This window comes from Hyperolius riggenbachi, chromosome 8 (assembly GCF_040937935.1).
Source record: "Hyperolius riggenbachi isolate aHypRig1 chromosome 8, aHypRig1.pri, whole genome shotgun sequence".
Classification (NCBI taxonomy): domain Eukaryota; kingdom Metazoa; phylum Chordata; class Amphibia; order Anura; family Hyperoliidae; genus Hyperolius; species Hyperolius riggenbachi.
The window spans coordinates 175,727,812-175,744,027 of record NC_090653.1 but is presented as its reverse complement, the minus strand read 5'-3'; the positions used below and the strand labels follow the sequence as shown (position 1 = coordinate 175,744,027).

At 44.5% G+C, this 16,216-nt stretch overlaps 1 protein-coding gene across 9 annotated transcripts in view; it reads right to left on the bottom strand.

Moving 5' to 3' along the window:
* LOC137527196 (uncharacterized) overlaps nucleotides 1-16,216 on the bottom strand; it is a 334,365-nt gene that overhangs the window by 230,079 nt on the left and 88,070 nt on the right. For 7 of the 9 annotated variants that reach the window (XM_068247681.1, XM_068247683.1, XM_068247682.1 and 4 more), the window contains exon 3: nucleotides 12,496-14,133. The exons of 1 other annotated variant lie outside the window; for it this stretch is intronic. In XM_068247681.1, the coding sequence (XP_068103782.1) occupies nucleotides 12,496-14,133 (1,638 nt within the window). The remainder of the gene's footprint in view (nucleotides 1-12,495; nucleotides 14,134-16,216) is intronic. One more of the 9 variants, XM_068247688.1, reaches the window with a different exon arrangement.

Sequence of the window (16,216 nt, the reverse complement as noted above, 5' to 3'; positions counted from 1 at the left end):
ACAGAAAGTCATCCAAATAGTGGATGACTGTCTGCATACCCGCAACATCCTTGACCACCCATTCCACAAATGAGCTAAAACGCTCAAAATAAGAACAGGATATGGAACATCGTATAGGCAAACAGCAGTCCACATACAACCCCCCGTCCCAAAAACAACCTAACAACCGAAAACTTGAAGGATGTACCGGTAACAAGCGGAATGCTACCTCCACATCCGTTTTGGCCAGCAGTGAACCCTTGCCTGTTCGTTTGATCATCCTAACAGCCGTATCGAATGACGTGTAAGCGACAGTTGCAGCCTCTGGGTCAATACCGTCATTAACCGAAAAACCCTTTGGGTGGGAAAGGTGATGTATGAGCCGAAAAGCGTTCGGCTCCTTTTTTGGCACTAATCCCAGGGGTGAAAGCACCAAGTCCTCAATCGGGGGCTCAATAAAAGGACCCTCCATCCTGCCCAAACTTACCTCCTTCTGCAATTTTGCCGTCACCACCTCTGTATGCAAAGCAACTGGCTTTAAATTACGGTAGGGGGGTTAGGAGCAGGAAACCCCAACGCTAGGAATGATAAAACCCTCAGAAAAAAACCTTACGCAAAAATGTAGCCGCCAAGGCTTCCGGATACTTACTTAGATGGCGTTCCATCTTTTCCACCCTCACTGGGCTCCTCCTTTTCCAGCAGAATCTGAGGCCCGCCCCCTGTTTTGGCGGAAACATTTTGTAACCGGGTGGTTACTTCCCCCGCACGAGGAACATTCATGTTTGAATCGGCATGATCCGCCAAACTTGCATGCCCCCTCGGTAAACTTCCAGCAGACTCCCGTTTTTTTGTTGGCCAGCTGTCCCGATGTTCCTGAACTTGAAAGGGCTGATTGTGTTTCATTCCCGGGATCATAAGTTTCATCCACATATCGATGTCTTTATGATCCCATCTCACTGCGGGGCGAACCGCCTTACATTGCCTGAAGTGCTCGTCGTAGCGCAGCCACGCCGTGCCTCCATATTCCCTGTAAGCGTCCCCTATACAATCCTGATAACAAAATAATGCGGAACAACATTCTGGCTGTTTTTCTCCTAATATGCTGGCATAGATCGAAAATGCCTGCAGCCAGTTCTGAAAAGTCCTGGGAATCAGACGGTACCTCCTGCACTCCTCTTCTTCTTTCTTACTTTCATCAGGCTTAGCCCGATCCAAATTAAACTTTGCAAGAGGGAGTAATGAAAATATTTCTATATACTCACCCTTCCATATTTTTTCACGTACTTCCTGCTTAATGTGAAAACCTAACGGTCCCATGAAACAAAGGTACAACTCGCCCTTTGCTGTGTCGGCTATTCGTACCGACTCTACCTCCTTATCACGTGTGGCCGTCTGCGCAGGAGCTGCTGCAGCCACCACCTCCGTATTTGCTACCACAGTACCACTGGCGGGACCAACCGGGGGCGGTGCTGTTAAACCTGTGCTGTCCACCCCCAAAGGACTCGACCAGGCAGGCACTGGTGACCCAGCCAGCCCTCCTGTTTGTGCTCCACCTGAGTCCTGTAACGCATTGCGTATACCCTGCAATAAGGAATTTAAAAGAGACAGTGTGGGAGTGGAATTATCTACAGGGGGAACATTTGCAATTGTCTGTGGCGGGACAACCACCCCCCTTACCCCACTACCCCCAGCCAAATTACCACGGTCCCTCGATCTATCCCCATTATCACATGAGTAAGCAGACATTGAATAATTAGCATTGGCATTGATTTCACCTGGCTGCACCGGACGGGAATCCCGATCAGCCGACACACCTGGACTCGCCGGCTCTGCTGGACTGCTATCACCATCCGAACCTCCAGAAGCAGCATCTGCAGGGGAGACGGATCTGTTGTCATGCCTGCTGCCATCCCTGCCACCTGGCTGTGAAACATTGGGCGACTGCCCCCTGTGCGAACCGCGGTGGCCCGAACCCACACCACTTCCAGATGCTGTGTCGTGGCGTGGTGGTGATGTGGCCGAAGGCCTGCCCCGCACAGCAGCTGTGTCACCTGCACTGCGATCAGCGCTGTGGGATCTCCTCTTGGAAGCCTGTTTCCCAGCCTTGTTAGCCTTCTGCTCCCCGACCCACTTCCTGATTTTTTGGCCCCTTTTGCCTGACTGGGTGTGGGGGCAGGCTGCTTCTTGCTCCGACCTCCCTGAGCTCCTGCAGCCCCTCCGCTCTTCCTATGGCCACTCTGCTTGGGTGCAGCTGCCTCTCCGCGCTGCTCTCCCTGCGCTGCTGTTTGCAGCCCCCTCTTAAGCCTCTGCTCTCCTGAGCACTCTGGCTCCAGCTGCGCACATGGCTGGCTGGCTGCAGACCCCTTTCTTCCCGCTGCGCTGCTCTTCTTAGGTGGGGGAGCCGGGGGAACCTGCACAGGGCTCCCGCTCCTTCTATTGCCTCTGGGGGATGCATTGGGGCTCAGCCGCTCCGGCGGCCGAGAAATGCGCACGCTTGCCCGCCCATGCTGCTCACCGCGGCTGCCGCCGGACATCAGGGCCATCTGTTTCGCCACCCACTGGGCTCCTCTTGCTGCCGTCCCCACCCCTGACCATAGCGAGCAGGCTATCTATGTCCTCCATGTCGGCGAAATCGAAGGGGGGATGGGGGCCAGGGGCGCCGCGAGGCATAAAGCGAACCAAGCGGTCGCTTGGGGCCTCACAATCTTAGGGGCCTCGGCGGCTCCGTGACGTCGGCGTGACGTCACTTTTTCCCCGCAGCCCCGCCGGGCTGGCAGAGCAGAGCAGGGCTACAGGAAAGATGGCCGCCGCCGAAGCCCTGCTCTGGAGACTATGTCTCCAGTACAGGGCTTCGGGTGGCCATCTTCCCGACCCGTAGCCCTGCATGAATCAGCGCGGGAGATTGGAGGAGGAAGCCAGGAAGGGAGCTCCGTGGGAACTGCGCGCCTGAGAAGCCGGCCGGGAGAGGAGACCAGGGAGAGAAGACTTCTGCCAGTGCCAGCCTGCCAGGTGAGTAAATTCTTTTCTTTTTGCAGCCGCAGCCCTAATTGCGAATTTGCGATTGATTTCTGCTGAACTGTGCCCTAATTGCATTTGATATCTGCTGAAAATGTGGCCCTAATTGCGATTGATTTCTGCTGAACTGTGCCCTAATTGCGTTTGATATCTGCTGAAAATGTGGCCCTAATTGCGATTGATTTCTGCTGAACTGTGCCCTAAATGCGTTTGATATCTGCTGAAAATGTGGCCCTAATTGCGATTGATTTCTGCTGAACTGTGCCCTAAATGCGTTTGATATCTGCTGAAAATGTGGCCCTAATTGCGATTGATTTCTGCTGAACTGTAAATGCGTTTGATATCTGCTGAAAATGTGGCCCTAATTGCGATTGATTTCTGCTGAACTGTAAATGCGTTTGATATCTGCTGAAAATGTGGCCCTAATTGCGATTGATTTCTGCTGAACTGTGCCCTAAATGCGTTTGATATCTGCTGAAAATGTGGCCCTAATTGCGATTGATTTCTGCTGAACTGTGCCCTAAATACGTTTGATATCTGCTGAAAATGTGGCCCTAATTGCGATTGATTTCTGCTGAACTGTGCCCTAAATGCGTTTGATATCTGCTGAAAATGTGGCCCTAATTGCGATTGATTTCTGCTGAACTGTGCCCTAAATGCGTTTGATATCTGCTGAAAATGTGGCCCTAATTGCGATTGATTTCTGCTGAACTGTGCCCTAATTGCGTTTGATATCTGCTGAAAATGTGGCCCTAATTGCGATTGATTTCTGCTGAACTGTGCCCTAAATGCGTTTGATATCTGCTGAAAATGTGGCCCTAATTGCGATTGATTTCTGCTGAACTGTGCCCTAAATGCGTTTGATATCTGCTGAAAATGTGGCCCTAATTGCGATTGATTTCTGCTGAACTGTGCCCTAAATGCGTTTGATATCTGCTGAAAATGTGGCCCTAATTGCGATTGATTTCTGCTGAACTGTGCCCTAAATGCGTTTGATATCTGCTGAAAATGTGGCCCTAATTGCGATTGATTTCTGCTGAACTGTGCCCTAAATGCGTTTGATATCTGCTGAAAATGTGGCCCTAATTGCGATTGATTTCTGCTGAACTGTGCCCTAATTGCGTTTGATTTCTGCTGAAAATGTGGCCCTAATTGCGATTGATTTCTGCTGAACTGTGCCCTAAATGCGTTTGATATCTGCTGAAAATGTGGCCCTAATTGCGTTTGATTTCTGCTGAACTCTGCCCTAATTGCGTTTGATTTCTGCTGAAAATGTGCCCTAATTGCGTTTGATTTCGGCTGAAAATGTGCCCTAATTGCGTTTGATTTCTGCTGAAAATGTGCCCTAATTGCGTTTGATTTCTGCTGAAATGTGGCCCAAATTGCGTTTTTATTTTCTGGTGTCTGGGGTAACTGTTGCTGCATTTATTATTTAATGGTCATAGTTGGCTATATTTGCTGTGCTACGGTTAAGCTTCGCCCATACAATGTCATGGCCGCGCCAATCTTTCGGCGCGCTACGCGCGCCTCAATCACCCCAACATCCATTTTTTCCCCGCAAACAGCCCCGCCCCAATCCGCCCTCCTGCTCCACCCACATGTCATGGCCACGCCCACTTATGCGGGATAGCCACACCCATTTTTCGCCGCAGGATAGGGCCTCTTGCTACAGTCCGCTTGGGGCCACAAAAACCTTAGCTGCACCCCTGATGGGGGCAGAGAAGCTCCTGGAAATTTCCCTGTCTCCAGCTTCTCTGACCTGACTCCTTCCCTTCCTCTCCACCTAGGACCCGGCTCTGCTGGCTCTGGAACTCCCCCTTCCTGCCTAACGACCAGCCTACCTTCTTTCCGCACAATTAACCCCTTGATGGGCAAGCTGTCTAGCCCTATCATGTGGGGCCTCCCTAGCTCTCCGTGCTCGCTCCTCCCGGCCCTATCTTAGCTCTGCTTTGCCTGTGAATCATTCTCCTGCTCTTGACCCACTTGCATTTCCAATGTTATACACAACTACATCCTAATTATTTTCTACTTTGCTCCAGTGACCTACACATTAATTTCTCACTCAGAACCTAATTCCATGCATAACTTCTAGACTTCTGAGGTTGCCTGAACTTTCTGAAATTCATTAGCAGCTTCTACCTTTAACATATTTAACCACTTTACCCCCACGCATACGGATTTCTCCGTCCCTTTTTCCATCCTTTCACCACCAGGGACGGAGAAATCCGTATTTTCCGCGCTCCCGCCGCTGCCCGCGCTCCCGCTCGCTCTAGCGCGCACTCCTGCTCATAAACACGCCGTCGCCTGCTCACCCGGAGATCAATGAATGGGAAAATCCATTCCCGTTTGTTGATCTAAGCCCCACAATGATCCGCTACTTCTCCGATAAGCAGCGCGATCATTGTGAAAATAAAAAAAAACTTTCCCAGCCTCCTAGTACTTCCTACAAGCGTCCGGAAGGAGGTCGCATTAAACAAAAAAGGTACTGTTGCCATCTTGTGGCCAAATAGTAAAACTACACCCTAAAGCATTTTTCACATACAAATAAATTAGTTTTACACAAAAAATTAACTCCTTACCTCCCACACTTCCCATTTTTTTTTTGTAATTAAAAAAAAAATTACAATTAAAAAAAAATACATAAATAGTTACCTTAGGGACTGAACTTTTTAAATATTTATGTCAAGAGGGTTTAACACTGTTACTCTATAAACTATGGACTTGTAATTAGGGATGGACGCAAAATTGAAAAAAATGCACCTTTATTTCCAATTAAAATATTGGTGCCAAACATTGTGATAGGCACATAATTTAAACGGTTTTATAACCGGGACAAATGGGCAAATACATTTCATGGATTTTAATTACAGTAGCATGCATTATTTAAAAACTATAATGGCGAAAACTGAAAAATAATAAATTTTTTCCCACATTTTTTCCTATATTCCCATTAAAACACATTTAGAATAAAATAATTCTTGGCATAATGTCCCACCTAAAGAAAGCCTAATTAGTGGCGAAAAAAACAAGATATAGTTCATTTCATTGCGATAAGTAATAATAAAGTTATAAACGAATGAATGGAAGGAGTGCTGAAAGGTGAAAATTGCTCTGGTGGTCAAGGGGTAAAACCCCTCAGTTGGGAAGTGGTTAATCAAGCACTCAAGACTGATCCCTGCAAACTTGCTTACCCATCTTCCTCTCCCTAATACCATCAATAATTAGCCATAGTTCCGTTGCCCCACCTCCTAGATTGTAATTCAGATTAAGGCAGAGTCCTCTACAACTCCTTCATCATAATTTGTACTTGTTATGTACAGTATACACGCTTGTTATCTGCGCCCACTTTGCTACTGGTGGGGTACTGGGGCACGCTACTGGAGAAAAAAAAACACAAGCAAAAAGGGGAGCCCATATAGCATATTATGTTTTTGACAGGGGTGAGTTAATGAAAAGAAATAAGTGGCGTCTTACAAAAGATGGTTGCAGAGGGGCAACGGAACACAGGAAGCAGGGGGAGACAATAAACCCGACACTTGGGTGTCCAAATAGACCTGGATACGGTCACTCTCCTTGTGAAAAATTACTGGCTCTTGGAATGGTGTTGGCCAGTCAAAACCGAGGGAAAACCCCTTCCAACCTCAATGATGTGGGGAATGAATGCAATATAAAGGGGGTAAAGAGGCACCCAGATGTATATACAATTAGGTTAAAAACCACTAAAATGATAAAGATGAGGTGGCTTACCTCAATATGACAAGAGATGACTTTTATTTACACAGACAATGTGTTTCATGGGTCAACTGCCCTGTAACTTCCTCGGGCCAATACAAGTGCTGCAGCTGCAGATAGTGCGGCTATCTGCAGATGCGGCACTTGTATTGGCCTGAGCAAATCATTTTTTTCTCTTATGAGCTTGTCGTTATTGAGGTAACCCACCACATATTTATGATTTTTGTGGTTTTGAGCCAAATTTTACATACATCAGGATGCGTCTTTACCCTGTTGTATATCTGCACCCACTGTTTATAATATAGTGAGGTGTAATACATTGGAGCACCCATAAACAAAACATGCAAACAATTTACTTGAACTTTGCAAAAAGCTTTGACCTTGTGGCTAGTGGTGTAGAGACGAAGGCTGCAGTAGCTGCATTTATGGATGGCCACAGGGACGGATCTAGACCAAGTTGCCCCAAGTTGCGCCTGGGGCAAGGTCAGGTTTTGGCGCCTAAACTGCCATTCCCCATCCACATTTTGCCGCCTTTTTAAGAATTCAACAAACTGCGCCTGGGGCAAGAGACCCGCTTGCCCCCTTCTGGGGTTAGGAGGAAGCTGTGTGTGTCCTTACTATACAGCAATAGCTCTCCTCCCTCTAGGGAAGGCCAGCGCCTTACGAGTAACAGACACAGAGCTTCGCCGTCTGCTTACTGTCCGATCCTGGCTCCAGTACACTGTGCAGCACCAACCCTCTCCTACAATTTACTGCCATAGTTGGCTCAGCCTCAGCTGGTATATACACAGAGTGTCCTACTTCTTCAGCCTGCCCCCATCCTGGGGCTCCACTCGATTCCGGAGGGGCTCATCTACCTACCTACAGTAATAATGCTACATGAGCACAGAGGCGCTCAAACTTATTGCTTGACCCACTGAGTTGTGCTCCCATTTTTGCCTGAAGAAGCGGGGTCACGCCCGCGAAACGCATTGCATTTGTGGAGTTGAATAAATTACTTGACAATTCTATTTTATTGAGACTCAAGTGAGTTTTCTTTTTTTGTAAGAGGGAGGTGAGTCCACCTTAACATCCCCCTCTCCTTTTAAGCGGTTTTTAAAACGTTTTACTCTACTCTGGCGCCTCTGTATACCGAGTTTTTGCTGAACATGAGCACACATGGCTACCCAGTTCTGCTATTTAAGGAGAACAAAGAATACCTAATAATAATAATATCTAGAGGCACACATGGCTGCCTAATACTGCTATCTGAGAGGCAAAATGGCTACCTAATACTACTTTGTGAGGGCCACAAACGCACCAAGGTACCTAATACCTGGGGATACACATGGGTACCAAATACTAGTATCTGGAAGGCATCACATTGCTACCGAATAGTACTATCTGTGGGGCACACACAGCTAATGAGACTACTATCTGGGGGCTAACATGGAAAATGAAACAAGGTTTATGACTTGTTGCTATGGAAACAAGAATTTGATAGGCACATTACATGTCTTTGTTTAAACCTAGTTTGCTATGTATGTAAAATGCTCTTCATACATGAGTCCTGTTCTTATGGTTTTATCTCTCGCCCAACAAGAGTTGGATTAGGTTAACTGAAAATTTGCTGGAGGCTAGAAGATGACCTCTAGCATACAGTGGTGACTCTACCCAGTCGTGAACCATTGGATCTCTTCTGTGGGCACAGACACTTGTATCATAATTCTTATACATGTACAGTATATATTTACTACACTGAAGAAAAACATCAAGAAGGTTGAAGTAAGGGACCACATAACCAATACTGTAAAAACAATTATATGAGGAGCACACAAGAAGAAAAGAGATTATTTTAAAGAGACTCTGAAGCGACTTTAAAAACGGCTTTTTCCTTTATATTCAACGGGGGCATGTTTGCCCCTGCTAAAACGCCGCTATCCCACGGCAGAACAAGGGACCTTTACCCCCCAAATCCCCCCTGCAAAATCCACGACTTTCTTGGTCATGGATTTTGCTGCTCATGGAGGCAGAGCTAAGCCCTGTAGCTCTGCCTCCATGCGCATCTATCAGCCGCGGATCTCTGCCTCCTCCCCACTGATTGGCCAGGCTGCGCACGGGGGGGGGGGGGGGGGGCGGCCCTGTTACGAGACAGGTAGCGGTGCATCGCCAATGAGCATTGGCGATCGTCCCCAACATGCAGCTAGCAAAGTGCTAGCTGCATGTTTAAAAAAAAAATTACGAAAATCGGCCCACCAGGGCCAGAGCAATCCTGTGCGGCGGTCATGGACGAGCTAAGCTTGTCCATACCGCTAAGCAGGTTAAACAAATCCAATCTGTTAAAATTTTAAAAGTCCCATTCCTCCCATTATAAAATAATGCCCCTACAATCCTGCCCTAGGAACCCGGTAATGGATGTTGAATATATATTTATTTATTAACACACTAATTAATCCCCTGAAATAACCCTCGTTATTGAGCCTCCAGCAATATGGCCGCCGCATATAACTATGTCCTCAACAATATGGCTGCCGCATATAACTATGTCCTCAGCAATATGGCCGCCGCACCTAGCTTTCTATAAGACACCTGCCACAACTAAGATGGCCGACGATCTCCTAGAATTGAACCTAGTGGCACACCGTTTGGATAGAGGGCAGTTCCCTCTCTGAAAATGGACGCCCACACTGCCATACTAAACTCAAGGGCTCTCCTCAGTTAACCAATCGTGCTGATCGCATGACGTCAGCGCGAAATCGCACAAGATTTCGGCCGCCCTCTACCTGCTCATATCCTCTATTTAAATCTCCGGCGGCCACGGCTCGTATACGGCGCCCGGATGTTTAGAAGTTACTGAACAGAGGTAAGCCCTTCCCACCACCACCAACACTATTGCTGCCAGAGGAAGCGCGCAACCCTCTCTACATCAGGGGGTGGTGGTGGGGGGGGGGGAATCTGCACATAAGCAAACATACACAGATCTTGTGTGGGTGGGTTTGTGCAGGTCACCAGGCGCTTCATAATTACCCAGATTCACCTCTATCGCCTTTATACTAGGTGGGAATGTCTTTTAAATGTTTTAAATGTTTTTTAAATGTTTCAAATGTTTTTTGCTTGGCCAGTTGATTCCATTTCTATGCATACTAAGAACTATTGGTATGCTGTATTGTTATGTATTGTGTGCTATGATATATGTAACATGATGTAGTAATATATGTAATGCGTTGCGATATATGGAGTGAGACGCAATTTTACGTAGCATTAATAGGGGAGGTACCACCCTAATAAACACCACCCCTAACAAAATGTTGACTTATACCACATATTCGAGTGGATCACACCAAGTCGGGCTAGTTTGCCCCATTTCACATAGCTGCCGGTGTGTTGTATAGGGTAGCATATTTTCAAGTGGACCACACTGAGTCAGGCTAGACTGCCCCATCTTACATAGCTGTTAGTGTGTTGTATAAGGTATAGATTACACTTGACTTTGTTACATTTTACTCTTTTATAATTCTATGTAGATTTATATGGTCTTATATAAATATGTATGTTTTTTAGACCTGTTTTAAGAATAACTAGGTATCTGTATGATTTTAAGTTCCAAATTGACTGCATCTGAGCGCTGTGTTTTTTATGATTTTTAAGGTACTATCACTGACCTGAGGAAGCGGTTCTGACCGTGAAACACGTTGTCTTGTGCAAAATAAAATCGAATTACAAAATCATAAACTACAGTTTGTATGTTTCCCGAAAGGGGACATCTAGAAGGTAGGATCACACCATTTTTTATTGAATGCTGTATCTCCCATATAGAGTGAATATACTATTTCCGTTCTACCGTGCGCCTCCTACTCTTTCCACAAACTTACCCAAACCCCTTGTCCTAGGGGAAGACATATATATTGAAAACTCTCCGATAGATCTATTTTTTTTTTGAGCAGCGATCAAGAACAAAGGCCGAGTGGGGACGGTACTTCCCCACAAGCGAGAACGAGTGGTTGCCTCACCCAGCAACCTACTCTTGTGAGTATAAAATCTATTGTACTTACTTAATATTCCCATACCAACTAACGTATTGCACCAGATTGGGCTCCCGGACCTCCTGTGTTTTCTCACCCACTACCTCTAAAGCAAATCGGGTGCCACCATATATTTTAATTGAAATATATCGGCAAGCCGGCACCAGAAGGGAGACTCGGGAAACAGGCAGCCCGATAGTACTCGCTTGCATAGTGGAACTGCCGCTCTGCCCTCCTCCAGTGTCATCCCCAGCACCCCTGCGGCGGTGGATCAACATGTGCACGTGCACAGTACGTCCAGGCGGATGCGCGCGGGGCAGAGCAGCCTTTTTAGGCTGAGGAGGAGTGTCTGATGGGGTTTCAGCTGAGATGTCATGAGCTGACACCTTTTGGCAGGAGGTGCTGTCAATTCTGGGGGTGGGCTTTTGCTCTGCCTCTTGGGTATTTAAGGCCAGGGAATTCACTTGCTCATTGGCCTTGATACTAATCAGTTTGCTGGTTCTTGGTCCTTATCTTAGTGAGATAGTTGTTGAGAGCTACATTTCATATATTGCGCACACCGCGATATATATGTACTCTAATCAGTCTAGTATTGTGTAATATATATATTGTAATTATTCTGATTGTTTCTGTGTATGACCCGGCGTGCCCTCCACTTTGATTAAAGTCTCATCCCTTTGTACTACAGTCATCTGATACCCGTTATAGACCTCGGCTAGCCTAACGACTCTGTCTCTGTCTCATCCTTAATTGTACCTCAGCCATCTGATCTTATGTGTATGACTTCGGCCTGTTTATCGACTTAGCACTTGTCTCAGCCTTTTGTACTTTAGCCATCTGAATATCTGTGTGTGATCCAAGCCTGTTATTTTACCTAGCTCTGCATTAGTCCTTCTGTATCGCATATTTCTGCCTCCCATGTATGACCTTAGTTCACGATCTGAGTTATTTGTGCATAACAAGGGGCGTTATGCATGGAGGAAAAACACAGCATTCCAAGAAAAACACCTGCTACCTACAGTAAAATATGGTGGTGGTTCCATCATGCTGTGGGGCTGTGTGGCCAGTGCAGGGACTGGGAATCTTGTCAAAGTTGAGGGACACATAGATTCCACTCAGTATGAGCAGATTCTGGAGACCAATGTCCAGGAATCAGTGACAAAGCTTTCAACAAGTCAATAACCCTAAACACTGCTCAAAATCCACTAAGGCATTCATGCAGAGGAACAAGTACAACATTTTGAAATAGCCATCTCAGTCCCCAGACCTGAATATAATTGAAAATCTGTGGTGCGAGCTAAAGAGAGCTATTCATGCTCGGAAGCCATCAAACCTGAATGAACTAGAGAGGTTTTGTAAAGAGGAATGGTCCAAAATACCTTCACAGGAAGCATTTTGAGGCTGTAATTTCTGCAAAAGGAGCATCTACTAAATATTGATTTCATTTCTTTTTTGCACCTGCCTAATTTTGTTTAAACAATTATTGCACACTTTCTGTAAATCCAATAAACTTCACTTCACTTCTAAAATATAACTGTGTGTGTCTCCTATGTGATATATTTAACTAATATTTTTTATCGTAACAACCAACGATTTATGCAGGAAAATCCTGGCGATTGACAAGGTTGCCCAAACTTTTGCAGCCCGCTGTAACTGATAACAGTCATAAACTGAGCCAAATTTTCTACAGTTTCCTGTTCTACCCATGAAATAATTTGGACATCGGATATTTTAGAAAAATATTCATTTCTACAAAGGACTAACTTACCTGCTATTTTTCTTATTGATGTTATTTTCCTTGCAGAAAGTGGGCATAGGGTGCAACATTGCTGAAGAAGAAGTCCATTTTGTATGAATGGCTTGCCCCATGGCAGATAACTTGCTCCCAAAGTGCCATTAACCAGTGTAGTTAAAAAGCAGTAAAAGCTCATTATTCCAAACAAGATGCTGAAAGCAACAACACTTTCACGAGACACAATATTCAAGGTTTCTAATAAACTGCAAATAAGCAGAAGCTCCAGTAAAAGTGAATTCATAAACCAAGCTTTGTTAAGGGCAGTCATACAGATAGCAACAAATGCATTTAAAACAATAAAGCAAATAATCCCCACTGCAGTATAAAATGGTTTAACTGATGCATACAAAGCAATATACTTTGCAAAGCCCCAAGTTACCCATAGGATCCCATAAAAAATAAAGGCACTACTCTCCATAGCTTTCTCACTGAACAGGCACATTAAACCAGCTATGTGCACCATGATGCCAGCTGCAATTACCAGCATAAATGTGGCCTGAGTTTGTACAGTTAAAGAAAAGGATGCCAGAGTATTAAATGCGTGACCAATTACTTCTACATCCCCTTCATTAAAACGGAAAGAAAAGGTATATTGGATATCACATTTTTGCCTTCTTTTGAAGTATTGAAGACAGGAACATGCTATCTTTACAATTCCCTTATTTTCTAGAATTTTGAAATGTGTCTTTGGTAAAAGGAGCCTCAGAAACATATGAATATTTGAAGCTAAGAATATAACCAAATTAAGTATTTGTGGAGCCCTGTGGTTAATTCCAGTGGGGAGAGTTAAAGTACAACAATATACAGCAAAAAGAAGCATATAGCAACCAGTGCACACATTTTGCAAACTCATCATGCAAGATAAAGCAAAGTAAAGAACTCCAAACACAAACATGAATGAAGGTGGAATTAATGGATCATCTGACATACTTGACTGATATAAAAGAGAATATCCTTCTACAAACCTAAGCAAAACCAGCAAGCTGAAGAAAGTAGCTTGTAATATGTCCCTAGCACAAAATGATGCCACAGACACTGCTATTTGGTACGCTGCTGAAGTAAACAGCCAGAGTGATTGACCACTGAACAGCATGCTGGATGTCCCCATAAGCTTTCCACAAAGAACACTGGATGACACAATATTTGCTAGAATTCCCGTGACAACAAGCTGGTTTCTTGATGCGTCGCTTGTTACAATTCTTTTTGGCTTGGCCACAAATGCAGTTTTGGTGGGTTTAAGGATATTTGAAAACCTAACTGCAACAAGATAAATACTAATAACTGCAACAATCATGAAGTTACAAGCAATACCAGAGGAGCCTAGAGATTGGTCATGAAACAAAGCAAGAACATGAATATTGGCAAGGCCAAGAGCAAAAGACAAAAGTGGTAAAGGACCCATGTTTTGTAATGTTGCAACACAGCCAATTATAAGGAAAGCACAGCAAATAGCAAGTAGACCTGGAGACAGGACTTCCTGGAATTGCAATGATGCTGAAAGAATCTCATTGTCTACTAATAACTGTAAAATACCAGAGTTGCTCCAGAGAGCTGACACAGTCATGCACAATGTTACTACCACAGGTTCTTGGCTGAACTTTTTTTGGATTCCTAAAAGAAAAGGGAAAAAAAAGTTAACTAGTTATGTTTATTTTTTAACATTTTTAATTTTGTGATTAACATGTTAAAAAGGAAATACATATGGCATCCTCCATGTTTTTCTCACTTCAGTTGACCTTTATTTTTTTAACAGAATTACAGATGCCATTAAAAAGTTGTGATTTGCATTTTCACAGATTTACAAGTCATGATCACATGACTATGATGGTCCTACTTGCAGGACCATACATTGAAAGTTATGACCCTATGACATAAATGCTAGTAACCTGTCTTGCCAGCAGAAAATAGCAGGTTTTTCATAATTAGTTTGGAACACAGTACTGTATCACAATTTTGTAATAGTACCTGTCACTGTGGAACAGATAAAGGTGCATGGAGCCATGGAATTATATTTTTTACATTTTTGTCCAGAGCTGAGCTTGGCGGTGAGCTACATAAAAGTAGACTGTTCAAATACTTTTTTTGAGCTCTTGTCACAAAACTACCTCTTTGAGCTAAGACAGAGGCATTAAAGGCATGCCTTGCTTCTGTATTTACCAAGGAGAAATCTTTTTCTTATAATACAGCTCTGGGCTGTTTCCTGTCTACCTGATTGAATCTTACTAATGCAGGCAGGTATGTATAAAAATCTGTGAGTTCTTGCAATGTAGAACTCACATTCACTTAAAGACCAGTGTTCCATCAGAAGACTATATTCAGAGTTCTCCCTTAGGACATATTCTAGGAGAACGGAATTCTAATAAAGCCTTGGAACATCGTTTTTTGATGAAGGCCATTTAGTAGTTTCTAATTTAGCTTGATGTGCAGTCTGAGAGATGCCAGGGCTGATTCAGAACCATAACAGTTCGAAGGAAATCAGGGAAAGGTTGCCGGAACGGTTCCATTCGTAGCCTGGGGTTCCTGTCCAGTGCAGTCAATCAGCTGTCATTCAATCACAGAATTTATTATTAGTATTATTATTATTGATTTATATAGCGCCAGCATGTTCTGTGGTGCTGTACAAAAGAAGCCAATAGAAAGCTCCTAATGTAGTTGATAACTGTAATACACCCATAGCCCACCTACAGTGGGATGTGACTAATTAACACTTGTTAATCTGGAATTTTTTATATATAAGATGTATCCATAGTTTTATGGTTAGCGCATACAGTATGTTAGTATTAGCTTTGCTCCATCTCCATCTTGTTTTATGCTGATGTACGTGTTGCTTTATGTGTCACCATTAGTTTTTTTTTTTCGTCAATCAAAAGTGTTTATTTGGAATTAATGACAGCACAATAGAAATATACAAAAGATTACAGCAGTGTACAGTAAACATTTCAGATAGTGTAATATATAACATATAAGAGTTGGATATGATATATCATAGCAAAATGGTAAAGAATATGAGAAATCAGAAATGTCTATCCATCTATCCCAAACTTTGTTAAATTTACCCGGACAGTTTCGGTCACCATTACTTTAATGCTACTTTCAAGATATGCCATGATATTCTTGCTTCTGTAACCAAAGATTGCACCGTGTATCACTGCTTGATACAATAAAGTCTTAACCACTCTGAGTGTTCAAGGTCTATGAAAAGCTGCTAAAAGGCTGTAGGAACTCCCAAGAGAGGTATTTCAATCCTTGATTGCTGGTGCCGAAGGTGTAGGGCCGAGACAAGGTACACCACAAGAGAGGCCGAGCTGCCCAATTACCCCACCCCCCCCACCCCCATCGGCCACAGCTATGTCACTGACATGGATTCGAGGCCAGTCTCTCCCCGTTATCGATCATCTTTATGGGGTGGTGTATATAGTGAACTGCTCCATAGGACTGCATTTGGCATGCATACAGTAATCATCAGTAGTAGTAGAGATCACTTGAAGTCTTTTTGTTGCTATAATTTTTTTTAGGTATCCAGGAATAGCTTCTGCCGGTATAGGCTCCCCGAGTATAGGTAGCCAGGCATAGGGGCCCCCAGTATAGGTAGCATGGTATAGGTGCCCCCAGTATAGGTAGCCAGGTTCAGGTGCCCCCAATATAGACAGCCAGGTACATGTTCCCCCAGTATAGGAAGCCAGGCAAAGGTGCC